This window comes from Papaver somniferum, unplaced genomic scaffold (assembly GCF_003573695.1).
Source record: "Papaver somniferum cultivar HN1 unplaced genomic scaffold, ASM357369v1 unplaced-scaffold_107, whole genome shotgun sequence".
Classification (NCBI taxonomy): Eukaryota; Viridiplantae; Streptophyta; class Magnoliopsida; order Ranunculales; family Papaveraceae; genus Papaver; species Papaver somniferum.
Window position 1 is genome coordinate 9,482,527 of NW_020619603.1, and position 14,576 is coordinate 9,497,102.

General features: G+C 37.3%; 2 protein-coding genes across 2 annotated transcripts; one reads left to right on the top strand and one right to left on the bottom strand.

Moving 5' to 3' along the window:
• Window positions 1-1,369: 1,369 nt before the first annotated feature.
• Window positions 1,370-1,843, bottom strand: LOC113328016. Its single transcript, XM_026575114.1, has one exon. The coding sequence runs from the start codon at window positions 1,841-1,843 to the stop codon at window positions 1,370-1,372; it is 474 nt and encodes a 157-aa protein (XP_026430899.1).
• Window positions 1,844-12,415: 10,572 nt separating this feature from the next.
• On the top strand, window positions 12,416-14,448 carry LOC113328451 ((S)-N-methylcoclaurine 3'-hydroxylase-like protein). Its single transcript, XM_026575564.1, has 2 exons — window positions 12,416-13,334; window positions 13,663-14,448. Exons 1-2 carry the CDS (start codon window positions 12,474-12,476, stop codon window positions 14,266-14,268), a joined length of 1,467 nt encoding a protein of 488 aa, XP_026431349.1. The 5' UTR covers window positions 12,416-12,473; the 3' UTR covers window positions 14,269-14,448.
• The last annotated feature ends 128 nt before the right edge of the window (window positions 14,449-14,576 follow it).

Here is a 14,576-nt window from a genome sequence, read left to right on the forward strand (position 1 = left end):
TGATGAAATAAATTGGTTGCTCCGCTTATGTATCTATGCGAGTGAGTACTGCACTAATCGAAGTATTAGTTGCCGATAGGTAGATGTAGAGGTTTTCACCTGGGTTGGGCTTTTGGAGAATTGGCACGGTTTCCAGATGTTCTTTGATTTTTTGAAAAGCTTCCTCACAAGCACTAGTCCAAGAAAACTTTTCACCCTTCTTTAAGGTGTTGAAGAAGTCTATGCATTTGTCAGAGGATTGGGCGATGAATCTGCCCAAGGCCGCCAGTCGGCCATTCAGTCTCTGTACATCTTTGACCGTTGCCGGGGAAGGCATTTCCAATATGGCCCGTACCTTCTCGGGATCAACCTCAATTCCTCGTTTGGTGACCAAGTAGCCCAAGAATTTGCCTGAGGTTACTCTGAAGGCACATTTTGCGAGGTTGAACTTCATGTTAAATTTTCTCATTTGTGCGAAGATTTCCCTGAGATCATGTGCATGATCTTGCGGGAGTTTTCTATCAACAAGCATGTATTTTACGTATACCTCTAGGGTTTTGTTTATCCAACCGTCAAACATCTTTTCCACCATTCTTTGGTAGGTGGCCCATGCATTTTTTAACCCAAATGTCATTTTGGTATAACAGTATAGGCCGAGAGGGGTGAGAAAAGCGGTATGTTCTTGATCTTCCTCGGCGAGGGGGGTCTAGTTATAACCAGAGTATCCGTCCACCAGAGACAACAATCCGTATACCGAGGTTTCTTCTACGAGTTGGTCGATGTTAGGGAGTGGGAAGCTGTCCTTATGACAAGATTTGTTAAGGTCGCTAAAGTCGATTCAGATCCCTACTCCCCCGTTTTTCTTTGGTACGATCACCATGTTAGATATCCATGTTGGATATTGGACTTCTCGTATCACTCATGAAGCTTCCATTTCCTTTAGCTCTTTCTGGATGGCTTCATGGTATTCTGGTGCCACTTTTCTCATTTTTTGCCGCATGGGCTTGTGCTTTGGGTCAATTTTTAGGTGATGAAAACACATTTCAGGGTTTATTCCTGGGATATCTTCCATACGCCATGCGAAGACATATGAATATTCCCTTAGGACCTGTATTAGCTTCTCTTATTCTTCCTTGTTGAGGAGTGTCCCTATTTTCACCATACCCGGGTTTTCGGGTGTTCTGATGTTGACCTCCTTGGTTGGCTCCGAGGCCGAGAAATTTGATTTTAGTTCCCCTATATCAGAGAGGTTTTGTACTGGTCCCATGGGTGAGTCCGATGGGAGGTTATTTTCCATTGCGAGTTCGTCGCCTGATCGTCTTGCCTCATACGTTCTAGCTATGTAAGCATCGATTTCGGGTTCATTTTTTGCATTCTTGGCTCGCTTCTTTTATGCTCTTGGAGAGTTTATTTTGTTCTCTCCGTATTGAACTTCTATCTCGTAGCAGTATTTTGCTTCGACAAGATATCCAATGATTTCTGCCACTCCATCAGGCGTAGGAAATCTTAGCATTTGATGATAAGTCGAGGCCACTCCTTTGATTTCGTTGACCCAGGATCGTCCCACAATGGCTGTGTAAGGTGATAGTACATCTACCACCCAGAAGGTGGTTAGGGTGAGGATCTTTGCCACCCGGATTTCTAACGTTACCTCACCCTTTGGGCGGGTTGATGACCTGTTGAAGCCAAATATGTTGTAAGTGGAGGGTACGAGACATTCGTCTTTGAGACCCATTTGTTTAAATGTTTCATAGAATAAGATCTCCACAGAACTGCCGCCATCGATCAAGATTCTTGGCATCGCCCATGGAAGTTCCTTGTTTTTTGTCTCCTCTCCCTCGTGCTCGGGTAGTGCGATGGCCATCATGACCACTAGTGGGTCGTTGTGATTTTGTCCTCCTTCTGGTGCTTCTGAGGCTGAAAAGGTAATGGGAAGTTTCATCCATTCCTCCAATTGGGGTTCTCTGGCTGCACTGAAAACTTCATCGCCGTTGAAGTTTTGTTTGTGAAGTCGTCTAGTAATATTTCCTTCTCATACGGTGGTGGCTATCGCCGAGTGTGATATGGTATTATAACCTAAGTATTGTGCCTCGCGGCGGATCTCCACGCGATGTATGGGTGCCTCAGTGGTCAGTGTCATACGATAAGTCCTAAGGTGCTCAATTGCATCTTCTGTTCCTGTGAAAGGGGGTGTGAATACTGGTCATTCATGTGGCACTTGTGCAGATTAGACCTTTATACACACGCGTCATATCTGCATCGTCTGAGCAGATTAGACCTTTATACACACGCGTCATTCATGTGGCGCTTGTGCAGTTGCCTCGACTGAGACAAATCCTTCTCTCGACGAATGATTCGGTGCTCCCACCACATCATCTTATCATATATTCATCCCTTAGGATGTTGACACGTGGTTGTTGGGTATTTTACCCACACAACAATATTACTATATGTGGGAAAAAATGTGATTTAGATAGTGATTTTGGAACTATTAGAACATATCTAATGCAAGGGGTAAAATTAAATCTCAAAATTTCATAAGACCTAAGATTTAAGATCTTTTTCATCAAATTTTGATCTTCAATACAAGGGCCAATGAAATCAAAAAAAAAAAAGATGTTATGGCTAGGTGTGAGTAAAAGAGAAAGATGACTCTGACTTTCTCTATGACCTTGAGTCTTAAGTCCCCTCCATTCAAATAAAGTTTGTTGGATAAGACTTGAGATGCTAAAGATGAATTTTAGGTGTAGAGTTCTTTCAATTTTTTTTTTTTCATATAGCAATGACCCATAAAGAAAAGGTGTTAGTTACACCTCCAAATTGGATGACCTTGACCCATGTGATGCTCTTAAGCTATGTTTTCATATATTAAATTATTTGAATGATAATTGTTAACTCACTCATCTTTTTTTTTGAAGCAAAAAGTAATGGATTGATGAAGGATCAGTTACATAAGTAAGTTGTATCCTTTACAAGTTGAGATTGAATCTCTATAGGAAAAGAACTAGACCAAGAGTTACTTTGACCTTCGACTCTAGCTAGCTTGGACAAAATGTCCGCTATTTTATTCTTCTCTTTTGGAATGTAATTACATTGCCAAGAGATATTACTACTAAAAAACCTTGAATGTCTTTAATCATATAAGGAGACTCCAAACTATAGGAGAATTCTTAACCATAGCCTAAACCACAGTTTTTGCGTCAAGCTCGAAATGCACCTTTCTTAACATCAACTTCTGCGCCCAGTTCACAGCCTCCCATCAGCCCATGCATTCCGCCTGCTCCGCATTGCATACATCATTTAAATGGATGCTTTTTGCTGCTTGTTGCCAACCTGCACAATTACGAATTATTAGTCATATGCCTCCTGAATTATTTAAGTAAGAACCATCACAATTAATAGTAACATAACCATCTGGTGGGGGATCCCAATGAAGGTTAGTACGACAAACTCTAAGACTCGGAGACACGTTTTTGTTACAGTTGAAGAGATGATCTTCAATGTAACTTCTCATTTGGTTGATAGTTTTTTCTGGATGTGGAGTTGTATTGTTGAAACCTTTATCACACCTATCTGACCGTAAGCACCAGGCGGTGATGGCTCTTGTACACAACTCTTCAGAGGAGATCTTTTTACCATGAAAATCATCAAACCAAGAACAAACCCATTCTGAGAAACTTGTTGTGTTGCTTATCGACAAACCAGTTATAGCAAACCACACCAATCTGGGAGGATTGCAGTCTCTCAAAACGTGAGTTGTAGTTTCTTGAGAGGATTCATAGAAAGGACAAATATCAATGACGCCTGGGATCTTAGTGGTTAGAATATTTCTTGTTGAAAGGAGATCAGATGTTGCCTTCCATAGAAAGTGTCTGATTCTTGGCAGGAGAGGGAGTTTCCACAGAGATTTATAGATCTTCACCATTCTGGGACTAGTAGAGCTCGTTCCATTCTGATCTTCACACATTCTCCGGTAGGAAGATTTCATAGAGAAAAAACCATATTTCTCTAACAACCAGATCAATCTGTCCTGTTGGTTATGGTGAATCGTGATTTTAACGATGTGGTTAATCACTGTATCCTCAAATACATCCTGTAGACTGTTTAAATCCCAGGTCATAGAATCTGTGTTGAAAAGTTGGTGCACATACTTATAGTTTTGCTGAGAGAAACAACCATTTTTTTGAATTGGAGGGTCTGGGATCTTTTTAATCCGTCTGTGCTTCCAAATAAGAATTTTCTTGCCATTACCAACACACCAGCAGCAGTGTTTTAAAACAAAATACAATTCTGAACTAATGCTTCGCCATGACCAAGTAGAGTTTGTCTTGTTCTTCAAGTTAAATAAATCATCATCTGGGTAATACTTTGCCTGTAGAGATCTGGTCATCATATAGTCTGAGTCTGAGAAAATTTTCCATGCTTATTTAGATAGAAGAGCTCTGTTGAAGATGTGTAGGTCTCTAAACCCTAAGCCGCCTTCTTCTTTGGGTTTTTGGGTTCTTTTCCAAGAGATGACATGGTTACCCCTACAAGAATCCTTTTTCCTCTAGTATTTCTGCTGAAAAGTATTCATCTTGTTGATGGTTGAGTCAGGGAGTTTGAAGCTCGACATATGGTGAATGGGAATGGCACCTGAAACATTCTTTACCATTACGGATATTCCTGCTTCTAAGATATTAATGCCACTCCATTTAACGAGTTTGTGGTTCATCTTATCAGAGAGTGAGGCAAACAGTGTTCTTTTGTTTCTTCCTACAAAAAATGGCAACCTAAGTACTTTTCATCAGAGAGACTTAAGTATCTAACCTGGAGAGTTCCACTTAAAACCTGACAGGTATTAGGATCAATATTGGAGCTGAAGTAGACTGCAAATTTCGAAAAGTTGATTAGTTGCCCTGAGCAGTGAGAGAATTGAGCAATTACTGCGAGAAGCTTGTTCACCTGTGTCTCATTTGCCTTGCAGAACAATAAACAATCATCTGCAAAGAGTAAATGATTGATTTTTGGAGCTGAACGAGAGATTTTCATACCAGTTAATTGTCCAGTACGTTCACAGTGTGCCAAGTATCTTGAGAAGGATTCCATGGCGAGGATGAATAAGTATGGAGACAATGGGTCGCCTTGACGAATGCCACGAGTTGGTTTGAAGATTGAAGTTGGAGAACCATTCAGCATAATTTCAATATCAGTTGTGGAGATGCATTGAGAAATTAATTGCCTGAATTTCTCTGAGAATCCAAAATTCTTGAGAATGTCTAGTAAAAAACTCCATTCAAGACTATCAAAGGCTTTAGACATATCCATCTTAAGGGCAAGATGGATACTCCTACCTTCCTTTCTCTTCATGGATTTCACAATTTCCTGCACTAGACAAATATTTTTTGAAATTAATCTACCTGGTACATAGGCAGATTGCATGGGGGAGATAATTTTGGAGATGTGTTTTTTCATTCTCAGAGCTAAGATCTTTGAAATTATATACTTTGTAGATTGTATTACACAAAGCAATTGGTCTAAAGTCCTCCGGCCTCTGCGCAACTTGCACTTTGGGAATAAGAGAAATCCTGGTTTTGTTCAACTGCTTAAGGATAAAACCTGAGTGAAAGAAAGATTGAACACACTTGCAAACATCATTCTTCAAAATCTGCCACTGTGACTGATAAAACCCTGGTGGAAAACCATCTGGACCAGGTGATGTCCATGGCTCCATCATCATCAAATCTTGATGAATTTCCTCATCAATTGGGATGGATTCTAAATGAATATTATCCTCCTGTGTGATACATCTTGGAATGTGCTGAAGAAAACAACTGGTATCTGCAGGTGAAGAAGAAGACATAACGGTTTGAAAGTGATCCTTAAGGAGTGTTGAAAGAGAGTCCATATTACTGCACCAATTACCATCTTGTGTCGACAAAGAATCAGTTCTATTCCTTGATTTTATTCAATTCATTATAATGTGGAAGTACTTGGAATTCTGGTCCATATCATAATAAAAATGATCTTTGTCTTTCTGTCTGTTTGAGCTAGCTTGTATGTCATTTAGTTTTCTGATTTCTTGCTCTATCTTCATCACTGCTTCTGTATTGGAACCATTCACGTCACTACCTTGGAGATTATAAATGTCTAGTTGTAGCTGCTTGATAGTATTAGAAATGTTGCTGAAAATGCCTTTACTCCAGTGAGATAGAACATGTCTTGTATTAGACAATTTATTAGAGAAGACAAAAGCATTAGAACCTGAAAAGCTAGAAGACCAAGCATTCTTAATTTCCTACGAGCAACTGTCTTGAGATAACCAGTGCTCAAAAAACTTCCAGTTCCTACCCAAAATTTTGTTAAGTCTACAAAGTTCTAAGAGTATTGGAGCGTCGTCTGACCCATTTTGGGGTAATGAGTGATAATAGAATCAGGGTATGAACTGAACCAATTACTATTTACTAATCCTCTATCAATTCTAGATTTTTATACGACCAATGCCATGTTTATTACTGGTCCAAGTAAAAGGGTTACCACAAAACCCTAGATCAGAAAGATCGGCATCATTAATAAGCTCTAAAATCTCAGAAGAACAAGTTTTAGAAGATTGGGTGTTTTTATCACTAGGACTAATAGTTATGTTTAAGTCTCCTGTAACTATCCAAGGGATATTTATAGTTTTACTCATTTGATGGATGGTAGACCACTGATCAAGTTTCTCATGGACATGGGGAGTACCATAGACACAATACAAAAACCAAACTCCTTTACTAGGGTCATTCATAACCTTATCATGTATCATTTTATCAACAGTTTCAATGATATTAACCTGAAAGCCATCCTTCCAAAGAAGAATTAGGCCACCGGCAGTACCTATAGAAGGAACAAAAACCTTATTCGGCATGTTTAGGAAATTAGTGATGAACTCACTCATCTTTTTTTGACATGAATCGTGTGGGTGAATTCCCTAACACATAACCAAGATTTCTAAAAGTACAATTTTGGTTACCACGTCCTGCGAGGGTTTAGTGTTAGCTTTGGGATGGATACATGTGTTTCTAATGTATTCGGAAAAGTACCTTTTGTGACATTTTCATATTTTGGAGAAACTGTGGTTATCTACCACGAAAAGAGTTGCATGATCCACAACCAAATTTTTGTCGATAAGCTCATGTGGCGGCTGGGGTTAGTTTCATGTCAAAACTAACTACTTGCTTGACTGTTCATTCCTTACCTGTAATAAGGCGAAGTCCTATAATGTGCTAATCTAGCAGTTAGATTAGCAGTCCACGTCATTTAGGACAACCTCATAAGTCCTATGATAGTTATAATTTAGCAATTTAGTCACAGAATAAAACAATGTTGGGCTCTAAACGGTACCCAGCAAAATGAAAATCTGCTTTTCGCTAAATAAAACATCACTTGACCCAATCAACTACGTGGACTTCGTTGTTTCATTCAGCACTCAATAACTCAAACCAGAATAAGACATGACTCAAACTTAATATCCAACAAGAATAAGACAAGTGTGTATGCAAGTCTACAACTAGTCCAACGGGTCTACATCACTTGTTGCAATCTTTAGGCTGAAATAAAATTCAAAGCTTTATGTTCTTTCATAAGCACGTTATCATCTCACTTGCACATTACCATCTCACTTACTTTTAAGCTTTATGTTCTTTCATTGTTTTTTATTTTCACGTGCAAGGGGTCCTTTGGATTACATAATCTACTAATGGCTGAACAATTTAGCCTTGAACCAAACATCGCTGCTACCTTGAAATATATTTCTGAGCGCTCAACTATTCAGCGAAAAGGCTTGTTGTTGCGTTGATCAATCATTCAACGCAACTATGTCGCTACTAGTTCAACTGCGAGTAAGGACGGAGCCAGAAATTTCATACAGGAAGGGTTAATAGACAAAAAAAGTATTTAGGGGGACTTATTAAGAGATTTTTCTTTTAATTAATAAGAATTTTGAAGGATCACTAATGCATTAAGCAAAAATAGGGGGGGCGGGGGCCACCCCTGAACTCTACGTAGCTCCGTCCCTGACTGCGAGCAATTGATAGGAGAGAGAACTAGTGTTAACAAATAGACAACATTATTTTTTTAAACTGCACCACTTTTTCCATAATTTAGTAGCTCAATCTAGCCCATTGGACTAAACCTAAATAGGGGATTATTGTTCTACTGGTACTATATTGTCACTGTAATTTACTCAAATTTCACTAGAATTTCGGTAGATGATCAATGAATTAGATGAAACCGAAAAACACCACAAGTGTAGATATTTTAATTTCCTCTGACTTCCTTCTAATCCAACTCAAGTCAATTTTTCCCTAAGATCTACCAATTTTATTGTACACTAACTTTTTCTAAAGATTCACTAAAATTCTTTCAAAGGAAGACCATTCGGGTAATATAGTTTATTCTTATTTTCAAGCAAAACAGAACTGATACATACAAGAAGAAGAATGAATAGAAATATTTAAGCAAAAATAGGGGGCGGGGGCCACCCCTGAACTTTACGTAGCTCCGTTCCTGACTGCGAGTAAATGCTAGGAGAGAGAACTAGTGTTAACAAATAGACAACATTATTTTTTTAAACTGCAACACTTTTTCCATAATTTAGTAGCTCAATCTAGCCCATTGGACTAAGCCCTAAAGAGGGGATTATTGTTCTACTGGTACTATATTGTCACTGTAATTTACTCAAATTTCACTAGAATTTCGATAGATGATCAATGAATTAGATGAAACCGAAAAACACCACAAGTGTAGATATTTTAATTTCCTCGACTTCCTTCTAATCCAACTCAAGTCAATTTTTCTCTAAGATCTACCAATTTTATTGTACACTAACTTTTTCTTAAGATTCACTAAAATTATTTCAAAGGAAGACCATTCCGGTAATGTAGTTTATTCTTATTTGCAAGCTAAACAGAACTGATACATACAAGAAGAAGAATGAATAGAAATATTGAAAAATCAACAAAATATGGTATAAAACGGAGCAAAAATCTGTCGTGTAAAACCAAAACAGTAGGAACGGTTATCCGTCCCTTAATGATAAATGTCGCCGATTAAAACAATTTTAGCTAAAATCAGTTCAACTTTTTTGTCGGTCCCCCTCTGTGTAAGCGGTAATCTATTAGATCTAAAGGAGTAAGTAGCAGTGTAGCACAAATACGAGAATGCCCATGCTTCACTAGCTTGTCAGATATTGCGAACTCAGCAAGATAACGGCCATTCATCTCAAGTTTGATGTCAACCTGGTTGAAGGTCTTACCATTGGGAAGAACGTTGTAAAGGAGTTGCTAGAACCACTAGCAAATGTAAATTAAAATATCATTCAATTAAGATTCTAAAGAATCGGATTTAAATGGTGACTGAACCATGATACGAGGAAGACAGAAGTGAGTCCTTATATGGATGAAAAATGCTATCCCATTAGTGACATTTGTCTTCATTCTCATATCTTACCGTAATTCGATTGAACTGGAAGAGTAATTAACTAATTGATGTTTTTCTAAATTGACTTGAGACTCAAAGGTTTGGAGTTCCAATTATTGTTAGACCCGATCAACTCGATCTAATCGAATTTGTCTTTAATCAATTCAAATTAAAATGAAATTGCGAAAAGATAGTGTTAAACAGAAATAAATACTGTGGCGTGAAACAAAAAATGTTGGGAACGGTTATATCCGTTCCAGAATAATAAATGTCACAAATTAGAAAGATTTAGGCTAACCTTAGTTCGGATGGAACTGTTGAATTTTCGATCGGCCCCATAATGGCCACGGTCATCTTTTATTTATATAATATATACAAGTTCAATTTATACCACATCACAACACATTAAAATTTGAGCACAACACGGCGCAACATTCGATTTGACACAATACGATCTAATATAATTTGAGCACAACACGACGCAACATTCGATTTGACGCAGTACGATCCAACGTGTTAGCTTAGTGTGTTGTGTTATGACGGACTAATCGATACATTAGCACAACACGACAAGAAATACAGATAAACACGTAACATGTGGCACAATACAGTCCAGGACACGGAGAAGCATTGTACATCAGACATAAAGCACAACATGGTACACCATACTTCATATAGAAAGTAATATCATAATCTTTTTTGCCTTTCAGTTTTTGTCACCATACATATAATCTAAAAATTTATTAAGAAATTATATTTAACTTTATTAAGAAATTAATAAAATATAAAAGTATAAAATTTATGTTAGAAAGATGTCGTTTCCATTTATCGTTGAATATTTGATAGTAAAATAAACGATATAAAAGTATAAATTTATCATATATAACATAATATTATTCCTTGTGTCCTTAATTTGATGAGCTATTGTTTTCTAAATTTTGTCCCGTTAATAAATGACTTATATTATTAAATAAAAAATATTTTTAAAAATACCCACTTAATTGATTATTATTTGTATATGAAATATGTATAGTTTGATAACCATCTTTATATTCGTTACATAGTTGTTGTAAAATACTTGTTACAAAGTTCATAATTATCCGTGGTACAGTTTGAGAGATAAATCATTTATAAATTACTAGAGTATAGTTGTCTTAAGATTAATTGTGCAAACTTAAACTTGGTCATTTATTTAGGGACTGAGCAAGTCTATGCAAAATTTTTGATAATTTTATAATCACATTGAATAGTATTAAATTACTCGTTATACAAATACCTATAAAATAATGTTTTCTGAAAAACTTAAGTAAATGTGCTAGCACGACAAAATACGACACATCATGATTAGTTGGGTGTTGCGTCCGTGGGCGATGATAGCCTTTGCTTTTGGCTAAAATAGCATATCGCAACACAAAACATCTTAATCGTTGGCACGATATAATATGATACATAACATGTAAAGCACGCGGCTTTATGTGTCGGGCTATGGCGCATATTTTACACCTACATATACATAAAGTTAATTCTGGCATATTACGATTACAAATTTTTAAATGATACAAAAAAGTCTTCAATTCCTAGTTATAATTTTTTTTTTCTTTTCTATGGATTGGTAGTTTTAATTTTTTGTTTTTGGAATATGCAGCCCTCTGGTTTCGATACAATAGAAAGTTAAAAAAACATACCCGATAGTTCTTAAAATAATTTCCATGGATATTTATGGGGAAAAGTTCAAACTTTTCTAGGAATGAAATAACTAAATGTTAAAGGATAATAGTCCCAAATTGTTAGTTTCCGCATAATTAACTTAAATATAATATGAAAGGGTCGTTCCACTCGTTGTCAATTGGTTTTGAGTTGGATGCCCGCAGAATTTAACATGGTATAAGAGCTAGCTCCGAACACGGGGTGTAGGCCCGATTTTGGCCAGTGTGACCGAATGTCACATATACACCCGTGACCGAATGACCGGTCACTCGTATGACCTATGCGTGCGGTGTACAATACGTTGTTAGGCAGAATGATTGACCTTACACGTGAGGAAAAGATAATATGCCGACATCGCTATTTCCCGCATAATTAACTTAAATATAATATGGAACGGTCCGGCTAGGATGGGAACGGGCCGCATACAAGAAGTATGCGCCCCTTCCTCTATGATTGACACATAGCATTTCACAGCAAATTCCATTTGAAGATCCATTCTTAAAATTGAATATGGTTAATGCTTTGCTAATTACCATGAAACCCTCATTTAAACTTCCGTATCATTGTCTATTTCCTTCCAAAATTTTCTCCAGTAAATTCTTTCCCAAATTAAATATGGGTTTCTGTTTTATTTGTCAAATCTTTTTAAGTAAAACTTTATGAATGGAATTTAGTATATCCTCTGATTAACATATTATAATTCGTCTTCATAAAGAGAAGAAGTTCAATGTTCTCCTTTTTCCACTGAGTTGTTGATCCAAAGAGAAGATTATATCCCTCCTAAATGTCATCTCATTAATCGATAGCTTGAAACAGATATCGTGATCAAGGATTGGTAATCTTCCATAATCAAACAAAAAGAAAATTAACAGACGTCATGTACAGAATCAATTTAATTGCAACACAAATAGATGGACACAACTACTTACAAGTTATAACACGTGATCATCAACATAATTAGAACAACTTTCTAATCAAAAATGGTATTTATCTGATACATACGTGGAGCAATACATGGAAAGAAATATCGAAATTGAATCTGTTATATCTTCTATCTAATTATAATGGAGAAGAAAGAATAATAAGGGAAACAAAAACAGTGAAGATTGAGCGGAAGTTTAGTAGTATGAATTTTTCAACGAGGGTAACACGTCATTGATTGACAGTATTTAAAAGCTGTTGACCGCGGACTTTAACACCAAAAAAATGCCTGTTATGTAATTACGATCCCACGTGCCCCCTTGCAAGACTACGCAGCAGTATGTACCTTAGTTTTTCAATAAAACCTGAATCCTTTACTTGAAAAGAACAGGCTAAACAAAAATCTAGAGGTAAAGAGAGAAATAAAGATGGAGATTGTCACAGTAGCACTTATAGCAATTGTTTTCACTACTTTCTTATACCTGATTGTTAGAGAATCGAGTCCAAAAGGCTTGCCACCAGGTCCAAAACCCTGGCCAATAGTCGGAAACCTTCTTCAACTTGGTGAGAAACCGCATTCCCAATTTGCCCAACTTGCTGAAACCTATGGAGATCTCTTTACACTCAAACTAGGAACTCAAACAGTTGTTGTAGCTTCAACACCATTAGCAGCCAGTGAGGTTCTAAAAACACATGATCGTACTCTCTGTGGTCGATACGTGTTCCAAAGTTTCCGCGTAAAAAAACATGTTGAGAACTCTATTGTTTGGAATGAATGTAATGAAACATGGAAGAAATTGCGGAAAGTTTGTAGAACACAACTTTTTACACAAAAGATGATTGAAAATCAAGCTGAAGTTAGAGAAATAAAAACAATGGAAATGGTGGAGTACTTGAAGAAAAATGAAGGAATTGAAGTGAAAATTGTTGAAGTTATATTTGGTACATTAGTGAATATGTTTGGTAACTTGATATTTTCACAAGATATTTTTAAGTTGGGTGATGAAAGCAGTGGAAGTCTAGAAATGAAACAACATATATGGAGAATGCTGGAATTAGGAAATTCAGCAAATCCAGGCGATTATGTTCCACTTTTGGGTAGTTTAGACTTGTTTGGACAAAGAAAAGATGTTGCTGATTGTCTTCAAGGGGTTTATGGTGTCTGGGGTGCTATGCTTAAAGAAAGAAAAATAGCCAAGCAACAGATTAATGGCGATACGAAGAATGATTTTGTTGATGTTTTGCTTGATTCTGGACTTGATGATCAACAGATCAATTCCTTGCTCTTGGTAAGCTCAATATTATCTTTCCATATACAAACTTTTCTTATACACAGATATTAATGATTGTTCGTATTTTTAGGGTTATTTCATGTTTGTGCCCTTTTAATGAAAAGAGTCCCAAAATAACCAGCTTTGAGATTGGTTCTTGGTCAAACGGTTGACTGGTATTGAATGTCTTGACCGTTGAGTCAACATGTCAGTCACTCGGGACCAAATGTCAACATGTCAGTCAATCGGGACCAAATTAAAATTTGTCTATTTTAGAGCAAAACGAGTTCAACGAATTCGTAAAGTGCTTTCTCTGCTTGACATCATTGCATTTCTTGGAGTTCAGGACATGTTCAGTGCGGGAACAGAGACTACTGCATCTACAATAGAATGGGCCTTAACTGAGCTGACAAAAAACCCTCAAGTAACAGTCAATATCCGATCAGAATTGTTGTCTGTGGTAGGAAAGAGGACGGTCAAGGAATCTGACATACCTAACCTGCCATATCTTCAAGCTTTTGTTAAAGAAACTCTGCGGCTTCATCCACCAACTCCGTTGCTAATCCCACGTCGAGCACTTGAGACGTGCCATGTTTTGAACTATACGATCCCAAAAGAGTGTCAAATAATGGTGAACGCCTGGGGAATAGGTAGAGACCCAAAAACGTGGACCGATCCATTGAAGTTTTCACCAGACAGGTTCTTAAACTCGAGCATTGACTTCAAAGGGAACGACTTCGAGTTGATACCATTTGGTGCGGGCAGAAGGATATGCCCTGGGGTGCCCTTGGCAACTCAGTTTATTAGTCTAATTGTGCTTGCTGTCCTCCAGAATTTTGATTGGGAACTACCGAAGGGAATGGATCGTAGCCAACTGATCATGGAAGAGAAATTTGGGTTGACACTGCAGAAAGAACCACCTCTCTATATTGTTCTTAAAACTCGGGATTAATTTTAGATTCTTATTCAAGGAATCAGAAATTCACCTGTCTAGTGTATCTTCTATCAGTGTAAGGTGTTTGTGTTTGTGTTTGTGTTTTTTTTTTTTTTTTTTTGCTTTTTTTTTGTTGTTGTTTTTTTCCCCGAAGCAAGTGTATTGTGTTGAATATCCGTAGTAGTTTGTATGCGTGCACAATGTTCGTCTTAGTGTTGGACATTCTGTCGAGAATGCTATTGTAATGAGTAGTCTTTAATAGCCATTCAGAGAGTCTACATCCACGGAAGGTTTCCACAGTGAGGGGATCCAATGGACCCAACCTT